Below are 22,889 nucleotides of genomic sequence, written 5' to 3' on the forward strand. Positions count from 1 at the left end.
TCCTTGATTTTTTTATTTTCACCCATTTCTTTCTCTGAGTTCCGCATTATATAAGCCGTCCTGATTTTTACATATTTTTCCTTTCCCTTCCGTTATGTTTAGTTTTGTTTCGTTTTTTTTCTCTCACTCTTTGACCGTTTTACGCATCCTTATCCAATGGTCGCGACGAACTTGGCCGTTTATTTTTCTACCGCATTGTTTTTCAATTCTTCTCAGACAGACATTCAAGAGTTCATGTAGTAGGCTTACGAGTACCTGAAGACATATAATTTATGCAATTTGACGGCTAATTTTACAAGAAAATGTCTGAAAATGATGGGAAAATTTATCCGCCATCTAATAAGAGGGGGTATACTTCCACTAAAGTTTCACCTGTGGGCTCTACCCAAAATAGTGGTTTCAGATCCCTGAGTTCATCTCCTTCTTCTCCCATATACTTGTATGAAAATGGCAGAAGACACAGTGGATCCTCGCATGTATCCTCATCATTTTATGGAAATTCGTCTATAGAACCAATAAATAGCAGTTCAAGACAAGGTAGCGCCGGAAATATATCAAAATCGAGCTGCTCATCTGTCAATGGCTATGGAATGAGTGCATATAATGCACCAGCAACGAGTTTCCCATTACATTCAACTTCAAACCAGCGTTCAATTTACAGTTCATCCAAGGGGAAAGTTGTATTTCAAACTAATGGGGAGATTCTTTCACTGGCAAAATCAAATGCTACTCCCAACCTCTTTGCTATAAGTGGACAGAAGAGTCTTCAATTGGTAAGGATCTCAGAAACGGAAATAGCCCTTGAATATGATTTAGTGACACAACCGGGACATAGGAGAAACACAAAATTTGGGTTAATCAGTGACCTGAAATTTGGCCATCATGCATATGGCCGTCACATTGCTGCGTCGACTCTTTCTGGATCCATATACTTATACAACTTGGATAGGGGAAATAGAATTCAAAGTACATTAAACGAGCATCAAAGGGCTGTGAATTCGATCGATTTTTCTACAACTGCCCCATATAGGCTTGTTTCAGGTTCTCAAGACGGCAAGATGAAAATTTGGGATATCAGAATGCGAAATGCACGAGCTGCAACCACAATCAGCGGAAACTGGGATGCCGTGAGATGTGTTCAGTTCAATCCTCGGCATGAGAACACAATTTGTTGTATCACCGATTCCGGTGTTATTCAGAAATGGGATATTAGGAATCCAAGCACGTTCGAAAGAAGATTAAATGCACATTCTGGGCCGGGCCTTACTTTGGATTTCCATCCGGAACTAGACTACATTGTAACTGGAGGCAGGGATAAGCAGCTCGAAATTTGGAGCATGGGATCTGGATCCGAATATAGCAGAGAGCCGGACCACGTTATTTATACATCAGGACCGATATACAAGGTTTGTTGGTGTAGAGGTCGTGGAAATGGATCTATCATGAACACAGATATTGCCACGTGCTTTCTAAATGATGATCCCTGTGTGCAAATCTGGAGTTTATCAAGAAAATACATCCCAAAGCACACGGTAGAATATCACACCAATCAAATCACTGGATTACTATGGAAATCTCCCAGATATCTTGTCACATGTTCGAAGGATAAGACTTTGATTCAACATGACATTTTCAAGGAGCCAAATGTAATTGACAATTATCCTAGTGGTGCCATTTCTTGGAATCCCAATGGTGCCAATGACTTTATATTTGTGAAGCAGGATAAAAATGACTTCAATACATTTAAAGAGCCATCGAAGGTTTCAAGTTTATTCAAGAGCACTGCACCAGAGTTACCAAATTCCGTGGTTCATAAGTCTAGAACCTCATCTGCATCTGTCGATATTTTACAGCACCCTTTACAATCTTCAGTTTCATTGGCTTCTTACATAAATTCAGGAACGGAAAAGAATATCAAAAGAATTCCTCCGATATCAAGAAAATCCAGCAGCTTTTACGCTCATTCACAAAATTACGCTGCTATTTCACCTATTACCGTTCCCATCGATTTGGCATTGCCCCAAAATGATCCAGAAGTGTTTACTTTCCTTTCAGCAAAATACCAAATTAGTATTCCCAAGGGTAAAGACCTCGCTCAAATATGTGAGGAAAATGCCAAGGTTGCATCTTTGGCGGGAAAACCCCGTGACTATCAAGTATGGAGAGCAATAAGGTTTAGCATTATATACCAGATGTCACAAGAGCATGAAAATAAGGATAACACCTCCAAAAAAGATGGCAGTGGGCCTTATAGTGGTACTACTAACAAAGAGTCTACCCTCAGTGTTCAGTCAACATTATTCCAGAATGGTAACTCTACAGAATCGTATCAGTCCAGTTTCAAATCATCTGAGGAAAGCCATCGTCTGAATTCGTCTACAGATGATCAGTCTAAGTTGGAGGAACCCAAAAAAGCCAAAAGCATATATCCTGACAGTGGTAGAAGAAGCAGTCAACGGAAAAAAGAAAGACTGCACTTCACAAATAATGACGTGAGAAGTAAGGAAGCAGATAAATATGAAAATGCAATTGCAGATGAGGAGGAGGATGTTTCAACTAGTCCTGCCGCCTTCACTGGTGATGTGATAGCACAGCCGATGACTATTAAAAAAAGTGATAATAGGACGTTTGGAAGTTTCAAAAATAGATACTCTTTCACTGGAAGCAGCGTTGACTTTGATAACGAAAGGGTATTGTCTCCTTCGTCTTCAGTAGGAACTACAAAGTCGGCAATTCTGCCTAGAGTACCAGTATTTTCAAGTCTAAACTCCAGTGAGGAGGAAGGTAAAATTCTAAAAAGCATTCTTTCAAGAAAGACCAGTGCCAACACCTTACGAAGAAACGTTTCCACTGGTGAACCAAGCCAGCTTACAGAAATTCTAAAACATGGTGTTTCTACCTTCACCGAGCATCGGGCGCAGTTTAACTTGAAAAACGATCAGCATGGAAATACCAACCTTCAAGTACCGTGGTACCCCTCGGATTTAATAAAGCAAGCTGCCGAATTCAGTGCAAAGCAGGGTGATGTTCTTCTCTGTGCGACTTTTGCCTTGCTTTTCAGGAGTGCTTACCCTGATAGTATTACCTCACGGCAGGCAGAGGAATGGATACTCTCATATCACAAGGCACTTCTCCGCCATTGCTTGTTTAGTTGTGCAGCTGCAGTTGTGAAGAAAGCAGCAGACTCTTACGAGTCATTCAAAACAATTGGGCAGACCAAGACGTCAGTTAGGTTGTACTGCAACAATTGTCATAGTCTTATTGCAAATGAAGTGTCTAAGAAAAGGCTCCAAGAGGGAGATGAGAATGTTGAATTTGGCTTTTGGTACTGTGACAAGTGCTCCAAGAGGCAGGGAAATTGTGCATACTGTGAAGAGCCACTTAAAGGTCTTTGTATGGCTCTCTTAGGATGCGGTCATAAAGGACACTTCAAATGTTTTAGAGCTTGGTTCATTGATGAAAACCAGTCAAGTTGTCCATCATGCGGAACGCCGGTCGTTCAATATGAAAAGCAGGTTGTTATGTAATGAAATTGTGCTTACTTTAGTGTCTACACTGGAAATTTTGTGTATGAATATATAGAAAGCAAAGAAGTACAGCACAATATTCGATATAAATGTAATATAATTCGACCAAGCCCAGTAATTAAATTAACTATAGCTTCCTCTGGCCTTATTTCCCGATAGGCGTAACCTGTTGCGTCATAAATTCTGCAAAATCTTCCCAATATTTCGGAAATGTAATCGTGTCATTATGATGTGCATTCTTATATTTTTTCCATGTTTTGCTGGATGACTTACTTATGTCATAGAGTGTTTGCATATGAGATGGTGGAACAATCTCATCTTTCCCCGCACTAAGGAAAAGAACCGGTATTCCAGCCGGAATGGTCTTCATGTAGTCTTCCGAAGGCCAGATTTCATGGCACAAAAATGTAAATGGACGAAGGAAGGGGAAAAGATAAGGAATGACTTTTCTAATGCTTAGAAACGTGTTGTCTAGAATTAACCCGGAAATGATTGTTGGATACTTTGCGACTATATATATGGCAACTGCACCACCAATTGAACGTCCGTAGCACACTACTGATGATCTTGAAAGTTGTTCTGACTGTTCAATGTATTTAATCACAGCGTCAGCATCTAATTTGAGACCTTTTTCGCTGGGAGTGCCCGTCGAATGTCCGTACCCTCTGTAGGAATAGATAAACACGTTGTAATTCAGCACTTCGTATATGTATTTCACCACGGGAAGAAAGTTACCTATATTTCCTGCATTGGGACTAAGAACAAGTATTGTTTTGTTGGAGTAGTCGGGACTGGTTGAATCGTGAAGTAAAAGATAAGATTTGAGCGTTTCACCATCATCTGTATGAATATCCACAGATTGGTACGGAAGTCCGTATTCATCAGGTGTGCTAACCTTATCACGGCTTCCGTTCAATCCAGCTGGATAAACAACCTTGGATTGAAACACATAAAGTGCTGCCAGCCCTATTGCAGCCACGGAGGCACCAGCTATAACAGACGTCTTTGCAAGCTTCCAAAGTATAAGTGAAAAGGTTGAGGAAGAAAATGTGCCTCCGTCCGAAGTATCATTCACTTGCCTCATTTATAAATATGATAAATATATATCCTTGGGTTGTACACCTTAGTTATAATGAATTGGATGTGTACGAGATGCACAAAATAATGTGGCTTCGGAATGTTAGCGGTATATATCTCTGGTATTGGCTGACCTGGTCAAAAAATGAATAAAAAAAAATTTAGAAAAATGAATTCGGTTAGCTGATAGATAAGCCGTAATTTAAGGATTACCCAGAAGACGTTTATCACATGTTTTCCCTCAATGAAATACCTTTTTTCGTGTATAAATGAACGAGCAATTAATCATCCCTGAATATATAAAATTGTGCTACAGGAATTTATTATAATACTCCCTAATCGCCTTGATTATACATATTATGTATTGGGAAGTGTCCATATTCATTACTTGTTTGTTTAAAAGAAAAAAAAAGCGTATCGAAAAGATTAGTTAACCAAAAATCAAGTCCATGATCCAACAAAACCATCCTCCCCAAGTAATTGTCTCGAGTATCTTCCTAAAGATTCCAGGTCGAATCCGGTTATATAACGTTCCACAACTGTTATCACCCTCGCTATCAAAAAAGCCGTTGCCATATTTGATGTATCTTCTAATGTTGCATCCATTCCAAAAATTCCACCACTTACATCTCTGGCAAGGTGAAACCCTCTGCAAATTCTTCCCCAATGGTCCAATTGGACCATCTATGTACTTCCACTCAAATGGAGACCAGCGTTGGCGAGAATCATTAGCCGCCAACATTTTGTCGCCCCAAGTTCCATTGTAAAGAAGCCAATTGCCATAAGAAGTCTCTCTGAAAGGTACCGTTCCATTCGCAGCAGAAACCTTGTCGTCATTATACGTGTAAGCCAAATAATTCAATGATGGGTCCCACAGAGGGCCTCTATCCGTGAAATCGCTTAATATTGAGTATGGTATATCGTGTGCATGCTGGCCTGTGCTTGGATAATTTGCATGTGTACCACGAGCCGAAAATATCACCGGATGCTTAGAGTTGTCGTATTTTTCGAGATTGTTATAAAAATAAGCGCCTCCTCCCCCGTGTGCAGACATCCAAACAACAACAGGCTCTCCCTTATAGAATCTCACCAAAGAATGTTCCCAGTCACCAACATGGTCGCCAAATGGGCCGAATCCCATCACATACGGTCCCATATTGAACGAATAGAAATAGAACCAAAACGAATCCACCCATCCGTTGCCCTTATCAACCACGATAAGAGTCGCCGGTGCATCCTGAATTTCCCCATTATAGTAATTGGGAACGTTTTTAATTCCTGTAAGCCAATCCGGATCCTTATCGAAATCCTCGTTGCTTGTCATGTATACCATCTCCTTATCCGTAACGTATTTGCTGAGATCCTCAAGATCCGTTATATGAAGCGTATTATGTGAAGATCCATATTTATCCATGCCCACTTTAATTTTAGTTCCGTTGGCAAATTCAGCATGAAAGTGAGAAGTGAACTCCGCAACATCGTAAGGTAGATATCTTTCCTCCGAATATAAATAAACCACCGGGCTATAATCTAAAACGTACTTTGGAATTTCACCCTCGGAAAGAGTTCTTTCCTCCTTAGAAGGATGGCTCTTTATCAGAGGAAGATTCTTAAAGTGTGTATCTGAACGTAATACATTCTCTATTTGCAGTTCTTCGCTCCTTCTTAGTAGGTCCAAATTATAGCAATAGCATGTCCAGATAAACGAAATAAATACAACCAATAGAGTACATGAATTGTTTAGGTGCATTTTTCATCATTCCATGTTTCTCAATCATGCATCTGTTTTGATATGTCTGGTTCATTAATGTATAAGGGAGAAGAAAAAAAGGGATAGAATTAATTATTAATAGTTAAACGAGTGCAGGTGCCTTGGACCAAAGCGATACGACCCGCGCTTTCCATTACTTGACATATAATGTTTACAGAACATTTTCGCGGATGGCGGATATGAATACATACGCTTAATACCGAATGAAGTGTCTGCTTTACATTTTTGAACAATTGTAAATTTTGGGGCAAAAATAACATTCAATCTAGATAGTTCTATACCAAACTGCTGGAAAGCTATATCGCATGAATTGGTCCTTATATGTTTATAAGGTTACCGCATTTCATGTACAGATTCATATTATCATAAATTGCACTGCCCTGATAAAAATGTAAACACACATTAATGGAGGATCTGAGCGTGGGAAAAAAAATTTTGAAGCTTGGTTGATTAACTTATCGGCGGTATACAATCAATACTACACTTCATAATACCACACATATATATGGCACAGTGTCAAGGGATAACAAAAGCAGGAAAAAGATGTCGAATACGAATTGTTGATGATGGTACGAAATACTGTCGATATCATAAATCTCAAGGTCGAATCTTTGGTAACTGGAATAATTCAAAAGATAGTAAATCATTAGATGGTCCAGGTTACATATATGTTTTTACGCTTGAGCATATGTTGCAAAGAAGGCCAGTAAAGCAAGATTGGCTTAGAATGGCTGCACCTACTTCCGATAACATTATTAATTACGATAAGACAAGACAATTAAAGCCAAAGCATTATATACTTTTGAAAATTGGTTTCACATCCGGAACACCGAAAAGGAGATTGGAACAATGGAAGAGACAATGCAAGCATCAATTTACTCTTGTGACTCCTAGAATGTTATCCTCAATTGTGTGCTCCAAAAGGGACAAAATGCATGTGTTATTACATTCCTTTTCCAGACTGAGCCTTCAAGATCTCGGCAAGTACAGCAAATTTGATAACAAGAATCTAGGTTTTCATACGAAACTGGCGTTTCAAACAGAGCAAAAAATTCATCATATACTCCATGAGAAATATGGTTTTGGGAAAATATACTGTGAAGGTTGTAAGAGCACGAATGGTGGTATTCATAAGGAATGGTTTCTTGTGCCTAGGGAAGACGTTAAAAATATTTTTGATAAAATAAATGATCTTTGTCAATGAGATCGGAGTTCGGAGTTAATGTGTTTTTCGTTGTGTCGCGTCTAAATTTTTGTTCTACTTTTTTCGTATTTTTAAAGGATTTCCCATCATAGTTTATAGATATTGATTTATAGAAGTTATCATGTACGTTTACAGCTGTAAATATGATCATATAAGAGTGCTTTAATGCTTTGAAGGTACTTTTCAAAAAATATATGTCCCTCTTCAAAAAATCTTATCCAAATTTTTTAGATTTGTATATATTTTGAGAATTCTCAATTTAAAAAACTATCGAACCGTATTAAGTTTAAGAAGAATACTTCAATGTATTATAATTTCCAAGTTAACAGTATCACTATATTTATATTTTTGAAAACTCCTCGCACAGATAAAAATGCTTATTAAGTGATCCTTCCGAAATATTGCTTATAAGGAAATTACAAGACTACCCTGACATTACTTACTGTAGCTGAATGATGATGATTGATTCAATAAACCTTCATTCTACAGTACTATTATTAAGCCATATGTGCCATGAAAATTTACGTACACATCGTTACATATTGAAAGGGAAGTGATGTCTGCATTATCCAACTTTTAGGCAATTTCCTTGGAAGTGGATGATTTTTATTTCACATTTTTATTTTCTCTGTACACATTTTACACGCTTTCAATGTGAATTTTACAGAAAAACCAAAAAATAAGAACATACCCTCCTGCTTATTTCCAATAATTATTCAAAGTTTTAAAGAAATGATATCAAAACTATTTTGGTAATGGTCTTTAAACGCCATGCTGGTCTTGTCTCCATATTACTTGTAAGGGTTTGAAACGGTTGAAGCGGAACAATGAAAAATTTTTATACTCATAGACCCAACGTCATGAACCGCAAAAATTTATTTCCTCTCGATTCGATTGTTCTGTATATCACTGCAGATGAAAACTAATTCTGTGGAACAATAGGCATCACTTTTTTGATTCTTTTTTGCGTTACACCGCGGTCAAAAGAGATAAATGAAAAAACAGGAAAAAAAAAAATTCAGTAAAAGTGGGAAGAAAAAAAAAGTGGAAAAAAAAGTTTGACCATGGATTATTCTATCATTCGCTGAGTCACCCCCTATTCAGAACGGTTGTTAAGTAACCTTTCTTCAGCAACCAGAAATCTTCACAACACACAGACAAGGGAGAAATATTACGTTGAAAGCCTGTATAAGACAATATAATGGATAATTACACATTAACAATCCTTGGCTGCGGTACCATGGGTACTGCCATGCTTTTATCAATCATGAAAGCTACCTTTCAGCCATATCCAGCAAAGTTCATCTGCTGTACCGGCGACAAAGAATCTGCAGAAGCCCTTCAAAAGAGATTTGGGGACAAAATTGAGGCTTCATACGGTGAATCTAACATCAGTGCTGTGAAAAGAGCTGATGTCATCATTCTTGGTCTTAAGCCATATATATGTGAATCCGTGCTGGAATATGTTAAGAGTGGGTTAAATGGTCACCAAGTTATTATTTCATTGCTTGCAGGCTGGAGTATCGAGAGATTGAGTAAATATTCTTCCTGCATTGCTCGTGTGATGACCAACACCCCGGCTAAATTTGGACACGGAATGGCTATAGTTTCATTTTCCAAAGAGGCTCAGAAGTATGAAGATCTGGTGATGAACATGATTGGAACGGTCGGAAAAGCGTTGAAGCTTCCAGAAAAGCATATGGACGCCGCAACATCATTGGTTGGATCCGGACCAGCGTTCTGCTTGTTAATGCTTCAAGCCATGGCTGAGGGTGCTGTTCAAATGGGAATTCCTTATGATATTGCTAAAGATTGCGCTGCAAAAGTTATGGAAGGTACTGCAAAGATGGTGATGGAGACAGGTGAGCATCCAGAGGCTTTGAAGGCCGAAGTTTGTACTCCTGGTGGAACTACGATAGCTGGATTGTTGGTTATGGAAGATAGAGGTGTTAGAGGAGGTATTAGTAGAGGAGTGGAAAAAGCTGCCGAGGTTGCCGCACTACTAGGCAAGAAATAGATGCCTGTCAGAGGAACAATAATTAGTATATTAATATTACATCCATATTCTCGCGTTACATAGACATAAGCTATAAGATACATTTATTTCACTAGCTAAATCACTATATAAACACGCCATAGTCTTGGCCGACTATTTTTTAAACTCGCTCATGATCTTCTTGTATTCTTCCTCACTAAGGGATTTCTCATACTTTCTGGCATCCTCTCTAGTTAGCTCTCCACGGTCATATTTGTCAGAAAGTTCATTCAACTCCAGTCTCTTTTGCTCATCCCTTTTATAGTGCTCTTCCCTTAGACAGTTATACTGCAGAATGCCAAACCATGTCTCTATAAATGCATATGAGAAGACAGCAGAATTACAAACAGGAAGATAATCACTCATGTAGCAGTACACACAAAGGAGAAGCGAATATACGAGCCTGAGGAGCACGGTTGTCTCAAAGTATTTCACATTTGTCTCCAATAATGGTCCAACATCAGACACAACCATCCCAATGAAGAGAACACCGACTAATCCATAAACCTGCGATTTTTCATTGTACATCAATATGGGAAGACCCATTGCTGATGAGAGAACAAGAACACCATTGAACTGAAGAACGGACTCCGGATCGACAAGCAATTTGTAGCCAATAACGGTTAGAAGCACAAGTCTCGCCCATAAGAGTCTTTTGGATGTAACAAGCGCCATCTTGTGCTTGTAGTGCTGTAATTTTTACCGAAGGTGTTATATGTTCTTATGAGATCGTACCGGATCATCTTTAGTACAGCTGTTCAAAGCTGTGCTGGAATCTCCCACCGAAAAAAAAAAAAAAAAATTGAGATCTCCAGGACATTTGTAATTCAAGGTATTCCTATTCTGAAAGGCATTAGGTTTTATTTTCACGATAATACATACATTAAACCACCACCTGCTTTTCTTAAAATCTTCGTATTATTTATGATGGGCTAGCAAAAATATGCATATAGTTCAATAATCTTAAAAAAACATACATGTATATATAACCCTACTCTAGTTCATGCTTGCTGCTCCTATTGAGCGTGGACAATACACATGAATGAAATAAATTCTTCAGGTTAGCTGTTAAGCCGTATTGACAACCAAACTGTTTAAAGCAGTCCAGATTCACATAAAAATAAATAAAAAGCACATTAGTTTATCATCTCGTAGTACTTTTTTCTATTCTAATGCGAGACATTAAAGTTGAACGAAAAAGTATATTTAATTAACTGCATCATTCCGCACAATAATAAATAGGTCACCGCCATGAAAGCATTAATCAGTAACCAACAATCGATTTCGCTATATAGGGCCGTCCACAATAATGAAAATTCATTTTTTTTTGCATCTTCTTTGCTCTATAATGTGGGTTTTATTCTTCCTCGCCCCAAATATGTATTTCCACACTTATCTACTTTAAGTTCTTCTCCGCCTAGTTCGTCATTTCCATCTTTATGAATCAAAACTGGCTTTGGATTAGGGACAACACAAACTTTAGAAATATTATACGATGAAGGATTCGCCACTTGCACCTACACTACGGCCATCGGAAGCCCAGTTTGCAGACCCTATTGGCTTTATGTCATCGGATGAGGTCATCTCTCTCGGAGAGAAATACGGAATCATAAAGATAGTACCACCAGAGGGCTGGAAACCCAAATTTGCTTTGGATAAAGACAAGTTCACTTTCCATACTAGGCTGCAAAACTTATGGGAGTTAGGTTTGATTGGTAGATCGAGAAATTTCTTTTTGGAGGGATTTAATAATTATTTGAGGTCCAAGGGTAAGAAACCAATGAAATCATCAAAAAACAGATCTAGAGGAAGAAGAAAGAAGCATGCGAACAAGCAGAAGGACAAAAAGAGCCAAGAATATGATGGATTTCTAGGTCTAAAAAATGGCTCAAAGATACACATTCATACACTTTACATAGAAGGTAATTTCGCCCATTACGCCAATTTGGTGAACGATCCAAAACTTTTACGGGATGTTGAAAAGTATTCAAATTTGCTCAAAATACAGCTAGAGGATTATTCAAAATTAAAAACGGGTCGGAGGCACAACACTCTTTCACGATTGCTTACATCAGAGGCTGACGATAAGATACTAAACCTTAACAAAGGATGCTCAATATGTCACAAAAACAACCATTTTGATAAAATGCTTCTCTGCAATGGCTGTGAAAAAGGGTTTCACATGTATTGCTTGAATCCTGCACTGAGGGTTGTGCCAAAAAGTGATTGGTATTGTGATGAATGCCTTAGGGGGACAAATGGTGACTACGGCTTCGAGGAAGATTATAGTAATATTTTTACTTTGACCGACTTTGAAGAGTATTGCGAAGAAGAGAAAAAAAATTTTTGTGAGACACAGTTACATGGGGAGATGAACCCTTCTATTGATCAACTAGAAGCAGAGTTCTGGAAACTAGTAGATGGAGGATCAAACGGTACTTATGAAGCTGATCGAGAGCAAATCAGTGTCAGGTATGGTGCCGATATACACAAGGATGACGCAGAAGAAGTATCTGGATTTCCAACGGAAGGAAATTCCTTAATAGATCAAGAAGCCGGACGAAAATATATTGATAGTCCGTTTAATTTGACCAGATTACCGTTTGCTGGGGGATCGCTACTACGATACTTTCAGAAGGAGGACAGAAATCAGATGTCTGGAATAACCATTCCTTGGCTCTATGTCGGGTCGATGTTTTCGACTTTCTGCTGGCATAAAGAGGATCACTATACTCTGAGTGCAAACTACTGTCACATGGGTTCAACCAAAAAATGGTATGCAATACCGGCACGGGATTGCCAGAAGTTTGAGGCACTCTGTAAAAGCATTGCACCAGATTACTTTAAGAAGCAACCTGGCTTATTACATCAGATGACAACACTCATTTCACCACATGATATTGCGTCCTTCCAGCAGTATAGAAACATAAAACTGGAGAGCGATGACTTTGTTCATTGCTATTCGGTGAACCAGGAAGCAAACGAATTTGTCATCACATTTCCGATGGTCTATCATGCTGGATTTAATTGTGGGTTCAATGTTAATGAAGCGGTTAACTTTACTATGCCTTATTGGCTTGGCTATGGAGAGCAAGCCGTCTGTGATTACATTAAAGATGGAAAAGAGGATGTGTTCAATTATTACGGCCTTTTGAGAAATATTATGGACATTCTTATGAATGATAAAGAAGAATACAAAAATATAGAGGACGAGTTTGGACAATGGACCGTGACAGCAATGCTTGATCATTGCTTCTTGAGTTATAGTGAACAAGTGAAACAGTTTGGCTTATTGAAAAACGACAAGAAGTTGCAAAGCATTTTAGCGCAAATACCACATACTGACTTTGAGGAATATCAGCAGGAAAGACAGAGAAAGCTGCTGGCCGGCTGTACTCATCATAGAACAGGCAGAAAACTGCCTGTACAGAAGGAACAGGAGGATAATACCTATGACCCTGATGAATTCATATGCCATGAATGCAAGACATTTGTTAATTACCAATGGATCGAAGTGGATATCCTCAAGAAGATAGCAGCTGATTTACAAGATATATCAAACACAAACGGACAGAAACAACTTCCTACACCAGGAAATTCTCCTCCGAAGTTTGGATCGAATAATAAGGGTGAAGATATTGAATCTGAGTGGAAACAGATCATGGAAAAGGCACGAGAGGAGGGCCTGAATGAAAGTATTAAAAATAACGAGTCACATGCAGGCATGAGACTGAGAAAGAGACGTAAGATTGTGAGAAATGATAACTCGGATACTTATGAACTTTCAAGCGACTATGCAAAACAAAGGAAAGAGAAGATGCTGAATAGAATGAAGAATAAAAGAAGGAAACATTACAATTTTGGAAAGATGGTATTTTGCTTAAACTGCTTTACAAGAGGAATTAGTAAAATGGACCCCACACAAATAGAACAGTTGAAGAAAATCTCAGTTGTCTACGATCGTGAAAGTTACGAGCATTTACGGGAGCATATAGAGAAGACGCTAGAGCCTAAGCTGGGACTGTTAGGTATTAAAACACACCATTAAATAAAACTATTTGCACGTTTCCCCGTGTACGAATTTGTATGGGTCAACGCTTTTTTCTCCGACGAATTTGAACATCTTATTGTGTAGCTAAATAGTGGGGATTCTGCATTACTCGGCAAATAACCGCAGATCGGGTGGACTATGATTAATTGAGTTAATTGATTTTTTTTGATTTTAGTGGCCAAGAAAATTAATTGCTGGAACCAGGACAAATGAGAGAAAAATATATTTCGCATTAATCGAATATGAAAATTCTGGCTTTCCGATAGGCCCAATTATTCAAATTGAGTGCCAGAAATATAACAACCATTTTACCCCGACTAATTAAACATTGCGGAATACAAGAAAAAATATTGAGCTTAGCTTAGCATGGCTTTCCGCTAATTAGGGAAAATTTTTTATGCTCAAATAAACATCACTCTCGGATCGTAATATTATTAATCCTAGTAGTAACCAGAAGTTTGCTTGAAAAAAAACAAAAATAAAAAAAGCCACCAGTTTCTGCGCGAGCCTGGGGTTACAGTGAGCGACACAAATTCTAAAAATTTCTATGTGTTCCTCTTCCTCATCCAGTCTTTTCTCCCACAAATAACTCCGATACAATCTAACATCCAGCTTTCATCGCGTTACCATTAGACTAAGTAAACTATAGAGATGGTCGCTAGATTGTTTGCTTCTACTACCAGGACGGCCTTCAAGGCTGCCAAGGCAATGCTTGCCTTCCAGAGGGGCCTTGCTACTGCTGCTCCAGCTAAGGGTAAAGTCACGTAAGTATATTTTCGTTTATTGTTGGCATTGTTTACATGGAGTGCGGTGTATAATATCAGTTGTGTAATTTTGAAATTTGGACTCCAAACAGAGCACATCATATTGCAATTTGGGCCTTCTTTGGAGACCTGCTTTTTGAGTATTGCGGAAAATTCTGCAAAGAACTAGCCATTGGTCCTTCACTTTTTATTACAACTATGGGGAATACGAAGTATTATATTCAGGCTACACATCCAATTGAAAATACGTCGGTGTTATGTGGAAATTATGAAATCAGGTGTTTGTTATCATACTCCATGTTTCTGTCTTCTAGTGTGATCCATGTCTTATTTTTCCTGCCCCCCCTCTCTTCATTCCTCTTTGCTCTTTAGTGTCTGCTCTAGAAATCTATTCGCGCGAAATAAAATTGTCGAATCAGGTTCGAGTATTTTTTTTTTCTCTCTTATGGTCTTGACTGTTTCGCGGCCTATATTATATGCCCTATTATTGGGAATGGTATTTTTGCTTGGGGAAGAAGAGCAGAAAATAGACGGGGCCTGATTCAATGACGACTTGATAATATATGCGATTTTCAATCGGTCGGAAAACAATGGGAAAACCAAAATTAAATCATCATGAAAACAAAAATGAAATCAACGAAACACAGGTGCTCCATTTTATCACACTACAATCAAGAACGACAATGCAGAAGGAAAAAGGGAACGAATACTAACATTAAACGATTATTTCAGCTCTGTTATTGGTGCCGTTGTTGATGTCAAGTTTCCACCTGGACAGTTGCCACCAATTTTGAATGCGTTGCAGATGGATAACCAGGGCAACAAGTTGATTTTGGAAGTTTCCCAGCATTTGGGAGAAAACTCCGTCAGAACCATTGCTATGGATGGTACCGAAGGTTTGGTCAGAGGCCAGCCAGTTATTGATACTGGCGCTCCAATATCTGTTCCAGTTGGAAGAGGCACCTTGGGAAGAATTCTTAATGTTATTGGTGACCCTGTGGACAACAGAGGCCCTGTTAAATGCAAGGAGAGAAAGCCAATTCATGCTGATCCTCCTCCATTCGTCGAGCAATCCACCAAGGCAGAAGTTCTTGAGACCGGTATTAAAGTTGTCGATCTTTTGGCCCCATATGCCAAGGGTGGTAAAATTGGATTATTCGGTGGTGCCGGTGTCGGTAAGACCGTTTTCATTCAGGAGTTGATTAACAACGTTGCTATGGCCCACGGTGGTTTCTCGGTCTTCACCGGTGTTGGCGAGAGAACCAGAGAGGGTAACGATTTGTACAGAGAGATGCAAGAGTCAGGTGTTATCAAACTTGATGGTGAGTCCAAGGTCGCATTGGTGTTCGGTCAAATGAACGAGCCTCCAGGAGCCAGAGCAAGAGTCGCCTTGACTGGTTTGACCATCGCTGAGTACTTCAGAGATGAGGAGGGTCAGGATGTGTTATTGTTCATCGACAACATTTTCAGATTCACCCAGGCCGGTTCTGAGGTCTCTGCCTTGTTGGGTAGAATTCCTTCTGCCGTTGGTTATCAGCCAACCTTGGCAACCGATATGGGTTTGTTACAGGAGAGAATTACCACCACCAAGAAGGGATCTGTCACATCTGTCCAGGCCGTTTACGTTCCAGCTGATGATTTGACTGATCCTGCTCCAGCTACCACATTTGCTCACTTGGATGCCACTACTGTGTTGTCCAGAGGTATTTCAGAGTTGGGTATCTACCCTGCCGTTGATCCTTTGGACTCCAAGTCCAGATTGCTAGATGCTGATGTTGTTGGACAGGAGCATTACGATGTCGCTACCCGTGTTCAGGAGACTTTGCAAGCTTACAAGTCCTTGCAGGATATCATCGCCATTTTGGGTATGGATGAGTTGTCCGAACAGGATAAGCTTACTGTCGAGAGAGCAAGAAAAATCCAGAGATTCTTGTCTCAGCCATTCCACGTTGCCGAAGTCTTCACCGGTATGCCAGGTAAGTTGGTCAAGTTGGAGGATACCGTTGAGTCTTTCAAGGCCGTTCTAGATGGTAAGTACGACAACCTCCCTGAGAGTGCCTTCTATATGGTTGGTGGCATTGAAGAAGTCATCAAGAAGGCTGAGAAGATTGCTGCTGAGGAGAACTGAGTGCACATATTTGCATAAATTCCTTAGTTTGTAACGAACACGCCATTAGACCTTATTCATCATTTGAAAGCTTTAAAAAAGAAAAACTGTTAAAAAAACATATATGAATTCGGATGGTACAGAGAAGCGAATTTCAACTACAAGTGCATGTGCTGAGTAGCCGCTGACTGCTGGTTTCTTTTTTGGGGAGGGCATATTCTTCTTTCTCCTTTATTTATTACTTTTGGTTTTTGGACTTTGCACTGTTCACTTGGAGTTTTTCTTCTTTTTGCGCTGTTTCGAACGACATACGATTCTTATTTTTTTGTTATATACCTTTCATAAAGAGATTCTTTTACATTAAATTCTAAATGTCAAGAAAGCATGTATTGTGGTGGTGTAAATATTTGAATGATTATCGTATGGTCACTTTGCATCGATAGAGTGGATACCGCGCCTCGCTTTGTCCACATATGCTGAATATCTCGAAGTTTTCGGTGTTCTTTATTCTCGTCCAAATTCCATTCAGCTTTTTTTTTTCTATCCCTCCCCTCCATCTGTCCTTTCCGTACTCTGCCTGAAGATGGCAAGGGTAAAAATTTCATCAAATTTATGGGCAAGCGCAAGGGATAAATAACTACGTAATAACCTAAAATACTATAGTTTCCTTTTTATATGTTCCCAAATTTGGCAGCTGCAACAGAATTATTGTTCAACAATTGACATAATGGATAAAATAATTGCAACCGCTAGCGGCCTTATGGATAGACCAGGCTTCAACTGGAAAGCTTGCATTATCGGGCTATCAACGGCGAACTTTCTCTTTGAATCTTATGTTGATTGGAGACAAATTCATGCTGTTACCAAAAATGGTGCCAAAGTTCCAAAGGAATTGGAGGGCAAGATTGATTCGGAGACGGTTGTGAAATCAAGCAGGTATTCAGTTAGCAAATTAAAATTTAGCCTAGTTTCCGGCCTCTTCAACTTGGTTGAAAACCTTTTCATTTACAAATTTGATTTCTTGCCTAAATTGTGGACTTGCACCGGGCATTTTGTTACTTCCCTTCTCGGAAAGCATCTACTTCCATCATGCATGTCTGGAATGATTACCCACTCATTATTCTTTACCGGTGCAATTAGCGTTGTTTCTACCTTCATAAGTCTCCCATTTAATTATTATAAGAACTTTGTTTTGGAGGAAGCTTACGGCTTCAACAAATTGACTGTAAAGCTATGGGTCTCCGACTTATTTAAGCAAACTGCCCTTGGCTTTGCCATTGGAGGACCGATTCTTGCTGCTTTTCTCAAGATTATTGATCATTTTGGCGATAAATTCATGTACTATCTTTCTGCATTCATGGGAGTGGTCCAAATTGTCATGCTAGTGATCTACCCTAAGTTCATTCAACCATTATTCAACAAGTTGAGTCCTATGGAGGATGGTGATATGAAAGTTGCTATTGAAAAACTTGCCCAAAGGAATAAATTCCCATTGGACAAATTGTACGTTATTGATGGCTCAAAAAGATCATCACATTCAAATGCATACTTCATGGGTTTACCATGGGGATCAAAACAGATTGTTTTATTCGACACTTTGATTGAGAAGAGTACTGTCACCGAAGTTGTTGCAGTTTTGGGCCATGAAATTGGACACTGGGCATTGTCTCACACCACAAAGTTGTTATTAATTAACCAGGCTCATATGTTTGCTATGTTCACCTTCTTTGCTGCATTTGTTAAGAATAATTCCCTCTATAAGAGTTTTGGTTTTTATAATGAACAACCAATTATTGTTGGATTTATGCTTTTCGGCGACATCTTTGGTCCTCTAGATTCAGTGTTGGCATTTGCTATTAGTTTGCTATCTAGAACTTACGAATACCAGGCTGATGAATATTCTACAAGACAGGGATACGGCGAGGAACTTAAGAAGTCCTTAATTTCATTGCACAAGGAAAACTTAAGCTCTCTTGTTGTTGACTGGTTATACTCTGCTTACAACTATGATCACCCACATCTTGTGGAAAGATTGAGGCACATTGATGAAATCGAAGATGAAATTTCAAGTGAGAAGAAAGACTGAGGTGTTGAATGCGGTTGCTATGTTGTATATAGTTCGAAATTTATAACGAAATAACTTTTATGTTTTTCATTGACGAATAAAAGGGGTATATATATATATATATGGAACAAATGATACTAGGCTAATCAATCGGTCTGGTGCCCTGTGTACCTAGTGACAAACAAAACTCCTCAACTTTTTAAAATTACATTGTTCTTTCCCGAAAAGGGTAAGCGCGCTTAAGCCTAATAAAATGATTTGGGGTTACTGAAAAGTCATTCATACTGTAGTTAAGTTTTTTTTTTTCATCCCTAGAAATGATGACTCTTTATTTTCCTTCATCAAAGTTTGTTCTCTCTTAAGCACTAGAAGTACATATTGCACATACTCACTCAATTAACTATTTGTAAAGATGATTTCTTCTCAAATTGAATGCCGATGTTCAATTCCAACTTTTCTCGCACTTTTGAAAAGAACTGCCAAAATGGTAAATGGAAGCCCAAGATATATTCAGACTTTAGCAATGAAGAAGTCGGCTGAAAGGAGAGATCTAATCTTGACTATTCTTAAATCGACGGCGACAAAAAGGGAGGCCAGATATTATCTAAAGCGATATCCACTCTTGGATAAAAGCAATATTTACAAAAATCCAACTGATCTGCTTAAGAACATCCAATTTAATCAAGAACTTTCTGCAAACGGAAAGTATAATCAATACATTGATGGCACGTTAGAATCTCAACCAAAAGATGAAATCGCTGCCAATGAAGTTCAGTTGAATGATCTTGAGAATGCAGGGGACGAGATACATTTATCTGATACGATTAGAGTGATGATGATCAGAATTCGAAATCTACACTCCTTGAGTATAAGCACTATTAGAAACATTGGTGAAATTCTAAGCAAATGCATGAGACTAGGTGCTTCTCCAATAATAGTTCTAGAAAATCCGAGGGGAAATTACAAACACGACTCTTCAACGTCTACAGATGGCAACAGACAAGCAGATACAAGCACATTAGCACTGCAAATCAAGAGCATGAATGAACGATGCGACAGACTAGTAACACAATTGGAATCGAACTGTGATTTTAAACTTAGATCATTACAAGGTCTTTTTCAGGTAGATTCAAAAGGAACTGTCCAATTTACACTTCCAGAGCTGATGATGACTCCCCTGTTTCAGGGAATGATTCCTGTTTTGAGTCCATGGGTTGTTGATAAAGAGACAACCCAAGCAAGAATAGTCAATTCTTTGGATATAATGAAGTATACTATCAAGGCATTACAGTCACTGGATAGCAGACATAAAGGGATGCAGGTTACTTCCGAAAAAGACAAAGTCAGCGACCTTGTTACCGTAGAAAAGATAATTTTCATTGATGAATTGGGAGGTACGCCATCGATTGAAAGATATCAATCCAGTCACGTTCTAATAAATCTTCTACAAGAATATGAGTCAATAAAAAGTGAACTTTTGAAGTGCAGAATGTCAGAAAGAGACAGAAATATTCATCTTAGGAATTTGATAGACATGAACACGTTGTTATCGATTGCAACAGAGGCCACAGGAATTCTTACGACTCCAGAAATTGCAGGTCTCCATGAACTGAGATCGGGGACCAATCCGATTATTCACAATATTTTAACCGACAGACCTACAATATCATCCTCCCTCCCAGTGGATCTTAAAAAGACCCCAATGCTTAATACGACCATCATAAAGAAGGGCATTCCAATTATCGTCCATCTGTCAAAGACTAAGGATGCCGGGCTCAATATCGAGAAAATGGCCGATAACGGGGAAATCGATCTCGAAAAGTTACAATTTTTAATCGAAGACTCATTTGGTCGAAAGCTTGACTTGAAACATTATCTTGAAAGGATAAATGGCCATATATCTGGCTTGATTATAGCAGGAAATTACGAGGGGTGTGCAATTTTGACTTGGGAAAGATCACCCCATGACAAGGATAGAAAAATTGCATATTTGGACAAATTCGCAGTTCTAAAAAGACTTCAAGGTCTTCCAGGACTAGCAGACATTGTTTTCAAGGCCATGCTCGTCAATTTTAAAAAGGAGTTAATTTGGCGGTCACGAAAGACAAATCCAGTGAACAAATGGTATTTCGATAGATCAACGGCAAATTACAGCATTCCAAATTCAAATTGGCGAATGTTCTACTCTGGTTCAAAGCCACCATTGGAAAAAGACATACGCGACTATGTGGGTGTCTGCACATCCATTCCCCCTTCGTTCACTTCTTAATGAGTTCATGCCCAGTCCATTTTATAAATTTTACCGGCAATTAATATACATACATGAAAAAAAATAGAAAAAAAGACATAAAGCGTTCATAGTGCCTTTGACATGTAAGGACCATCTAGCTTGTATCCTAACCGTTTATAATAGTTTCTGACACCGACACCGGAGATGACACTTATCTTTTTGGAACCATGTTCCTCCCTGGCTATCTTTTCGGCTTCCTCCATCAATAAGGTACCGAATCCTTGGTGTTGGAATTTTCTTGGATCTCTCGAATGAAGAGGAACAACTGATCCATAAACATGCAATTCACGCACAATCGATGTTGGCTGCGATTTGAATTCTTTTCTGTACGTATACTTTTTAGAAGCTTTCCTGAGTCTGAGCATTCCTATCAGAATGTCCTGCTTAGGATCCTCGTAAGAAAGGAATGTTTCCCATCCACCATTTGCATAGTAATCCCTCCTGATGAGCTCCACTTGATCGGGTTTAACTTTAGAATGAATGTCTCGAATACCAACCTCTCTGGTACGTATGTCTTTGCAGGCAGTACCAAAGTCCTTCATTCTGGCCAATGCTAATTCACGCAAATTACCATTTTCAACACCAGAGGTAACCAAGGGCATTGGAATATCTCTTTGCACACGGTAAATACGAGTCCATGGAGGAACAAGTGCCAAAATACGGGCCACAAGATCTATAAGCATGTTAGCATTGTATGATTTGTAGAGTCCATTCTTCCACAATTCATACAAACCAGTGCCACGAATCACTAAAGTTGGGTATATTTTCAATCCATCAGTCCGGAAGGCAGGATTTTCAAAATATTCCTTAAATTGTTCGAGATCCCTTTCCATACCAACATTTGGCAAGTCTGGCATCATATGCGAGACAACTTTAAAGCCTGTATCCTTAGCGTAACAGAACGTTTCACAAACTGACTTTACTGTGTGTCCACGATTCGTATCTCTGGCAACATCCTCATACAAGGACTGAACTCCAATTTCTAATCTTGTACATCCATACTTCATCATGTCATCCAAATGCGTAGGCGTGCAGTAGTCAGGTCGGGTCTCGATAGTGATACCAACACATTTGGTTTGTGATTGCTGTGAAAATTTAATGGCCTCATCGAGATCTGTACCATTGTAACCCGTAAGAGCGTTATGTAATTGTACGATGAAGTTCTCCCGATAGTCCTTAGGAAGAGACATGAATGTACCTCCCATGATAATGTATTCCACCTTGTCAACAGGGTGTCCAAGTTGTCTAAGCTGTTCTATTCTTCCTCTTGCTTGTTCATAAGGATCATATCTGGCACGAATTGCCCTCATGGAAGTAGGCTCGTATCCCGTATATGACTGTGTCGAGTATTCAAAATCCGAGTCTGGTCCACCCGGACAGTAAACGCAAATATTTCCTGTGTATGCAATATGTGGACATCTGTGAGGTTTGCACATCACTGCTACCACAGCGACACCAGAGGCAGTACGGATAGGTTTTGCCTTCAATTTGGGAAGCAAATATTTCTTGTATTGGTCTGGAATCGATGAGATAACATCTGTAAGACGTGGCTGTTGCTTTAAGCGATACTTCTTTGCATTTCTGATGATCACACCGTTAAGTTTTATCTCTTTACCTTCCTTGAGATCTGAGACCAACTCCACTGAGATATCACCACAGCATTGGAGAAATCTTTCTCTTTCTGGGGCGAGCTTTCTTTTACCCTTTGGACCTTTCATATTCTATGCTGATGATGTGTAGTTTAAACTCCAAGGTATCAGGGTGCCCAAATCGTTGGCATGTTGACTGAATGTTAATGATAGGGCTGATAAAAAATTTTATTTGGTGGGACTGATACCTTAATTTTTCTCTGAAAAATTTGGCCTTTAAAATATATCACATCCTTACATTTACACAATATTGCATTTATTTCTTCTTTTGGGAATCCTGGTAAAAGTTCACAGGGATTTCTGAAGAAAGTTGTATTACTAAATTAAAATTATGGAACACCAAGGAAGA

The 22,889-nt window shown here is 39.0% G+C and overlaps 11 protein-coding genes across 11 annotated transcripts; 7 read left to right on the top strand and 4 right to left on the bottom strand.

Moving 5' to 3' along the window:
- Nucleotides 1–302: 302 nt before the first annotated feature.
- Nucleotides 303–3,527, top strand: BRETT_004220 (uncharacterized protein; the record flags this gene model as incomplete). Its single annotated transcript, XM_041282716.1, has 1 exon — nt 303–3,527. The coding sequence occupies one exon, from the start codon at nt 303–305 to the stop codon at nt 3,525–3,527; it is 3,225 nt and encodes a 1,074-aa protein (XP_041135492.1).
- A 145-nt stretch (nt 3,528–3,672) lies between these two features.
- BRETT_004221 (uncharacterized protein) lies at nt 3,673–4,611 on the bottom strand (the record flags this gene model as incomplete). The annotated part of the gene is made up of 1 exon (XM_041282717.1): nt 3,673–4,611. One exon carries the CDS (start codon nt 4,609–4,611, stop codon nt 3,673–3,675), a length of 939 nt encoding a protein of 312 aa, XP_041135493.1.
- Nucleotides 4,612–5,045: 434 nt separating this feature from the next.
- BRETT_004222 (uncharacterized protein) lies at nt 5,046–6,382 on the bottom strand (the record flags this gene model as incomplete). Its single annotated transcript, XM_041282718.1, has 3 exons — nt 5,046–5,143; nt 5,232–6,227; nt 6,322–6,382. 3 exons carry the CDS (start codon nt 6,380–6,382, stop codon nt 5,046–5,048), a joined length of 1,155 nt encoding a protein of 384 aa, XP_041135494.1.
- A 498-nt stretch (nt 6,383–6,880) lies between these two features.
- On the top strand, nt 6,881–7,579 carry BRETT_004223 (uncharacterized protein; the record flags this gene model as incomplete). Its single annotated transcript, XM_041282719.1, has 1 exon — nt 6,881–7,579. The coding sequence occupies one exon, from the start codon at nt 6,881–6,883 to the stop codon at nt 7,577–7,579; it is 699 nt and encodes a 232-aa protein (XP_041135495.1).
- Nucleotides 7,580–8,780: 1,201 nt separating this feature from the next.
- On the top strand, nt 8,781–9,596 carry BRETT_004224 (uncharacterized protein; the record flags this gene model as incomplete). The annotated part of the gene is made up of 1 exon (XM_041282720.1): nt 8,781–9,596. One exon carries the CDS (start codon nt 8,781–8,783, stop codon nt 9,594–9,596), a length of 816 nt encoding a protein of 271 aa, XP_041135496.1.
- Nucleotides 9,597–9,728: 132 nt separating this feature from the next.
- On the bottom strand, nt 9,729–10,289 carry BRETT_004225 (uncharacterized protein; the record flags this gene model as incomplete). Its single annotated transcript, XM_041282721.1, has 1 exon — nt 9,729–10,289. The coding sequence occupies one exon, from the start codon at nt 10,287–10,289 to the stop codon at nt 9,729–9,731; it is 561 nt and encodes a 186-aa protein (XP_041135497.1).
- An 820-nt stretch (nt 10,290–11,109) lies between these two features.
- On the top strand, nt 11,110–13,662 carry BRETT_004226 (uncharacterized protein; the record flags this gene model as incomplete). Its single annotated transcript, XM_041282722.1, has 1 exon — nt 11,110–13,662. One exon carries the CDS (start codon nt 11,110–11,112, stop codon nt 13,660–13,662), a length of 2,553 nt encoding a protein of 850 aa, XP_041135498.1.
- A 654-nt stretch (nt 13,663–14,316) lies between these two features.
- ATP2 (atp2, beta subunit of the F1 sector of mitochondrial F1F0 ATP synthase) lies at nt 14,317–16,557 on the top strand (the record flags this gene model as incomplete). The annotated part of the gene is made up of 2 exons (XM_041282723.1): nt 14,317–14,429; nt 15,162–16,557. 2 exons carry the CDS (start codon nt 14,317–14,319, stop codon nt 16,555–16,557), a joined length of 1,509 nt encoding a protein of 502 aa, XP_041135499.1.
- Nucleotides 16,558–17,263: 706 nt separating this feature from the next.
- On the top strand, nt 17,264–18,622 carry BRETT_004228 (uncharacterized protein; the record flags this gene model as incomplete). Its single annotated transcript, XM_041282724.1, has 1 exon — nt 17,264–18,622. One exon carries the CDS (start codon nt 17,264–17,266, stop codon nt 18,620–18,622), a length of 1,359 nt encoding a protein of 452 aa, XP_041135500.1.
- A 463-nt stretch (nt 18,623–19,085) lies between these two features.
- BRETT_004229 (uncharacterized protein) lies at nt 19,086–20,870 on the top strand (the record flags this gene model as incomplete). The annotated part of the gene is made up of 1 exon (XM_041282725.1): nt 19,086–20,870. The coding sequence occupies one exon, from the start codon at nt 19,086–19,088 to the stop codon at nt 20,868–20,870; it is 1,785 nt and encodes a 594-aa protein (XP_041135501.1).
- An 86-nt stretch (nt 20,871–20,956) lies between these two features.
- Nucleotides 20,957–22,609, bottom strand: ELP3 (Elongator subunit; the record flags this gene model as incomplete). The annotated part of the gene is made up of 1 exon (XM_041282726.1): nt 20,957–22,609. One exon carries the CDS (start codon nt 22,607–22,609, stop codon nt 20,957–20,959), a length of 1,653 nt encoding a protein of 550 aa, XP_041135502.1.
- Between the last annotated feature and the right edge of the window lie 280 nt (nt 22,610–22,889).

Source organism: Brettanomyces bruxellensis, chromosome 5 (assembly GCF_011074885.1).
Source record: "Brettanomyces bruxellensis chromosome 5, complete sequence".
Taxonomy (NCBI): Eukaryota; Fungi; Ascomycota; class Pichiomycetes; order Pichiales; family Pichiaceae; genus Brettanomyces; species Brettanomyces bruxellensis.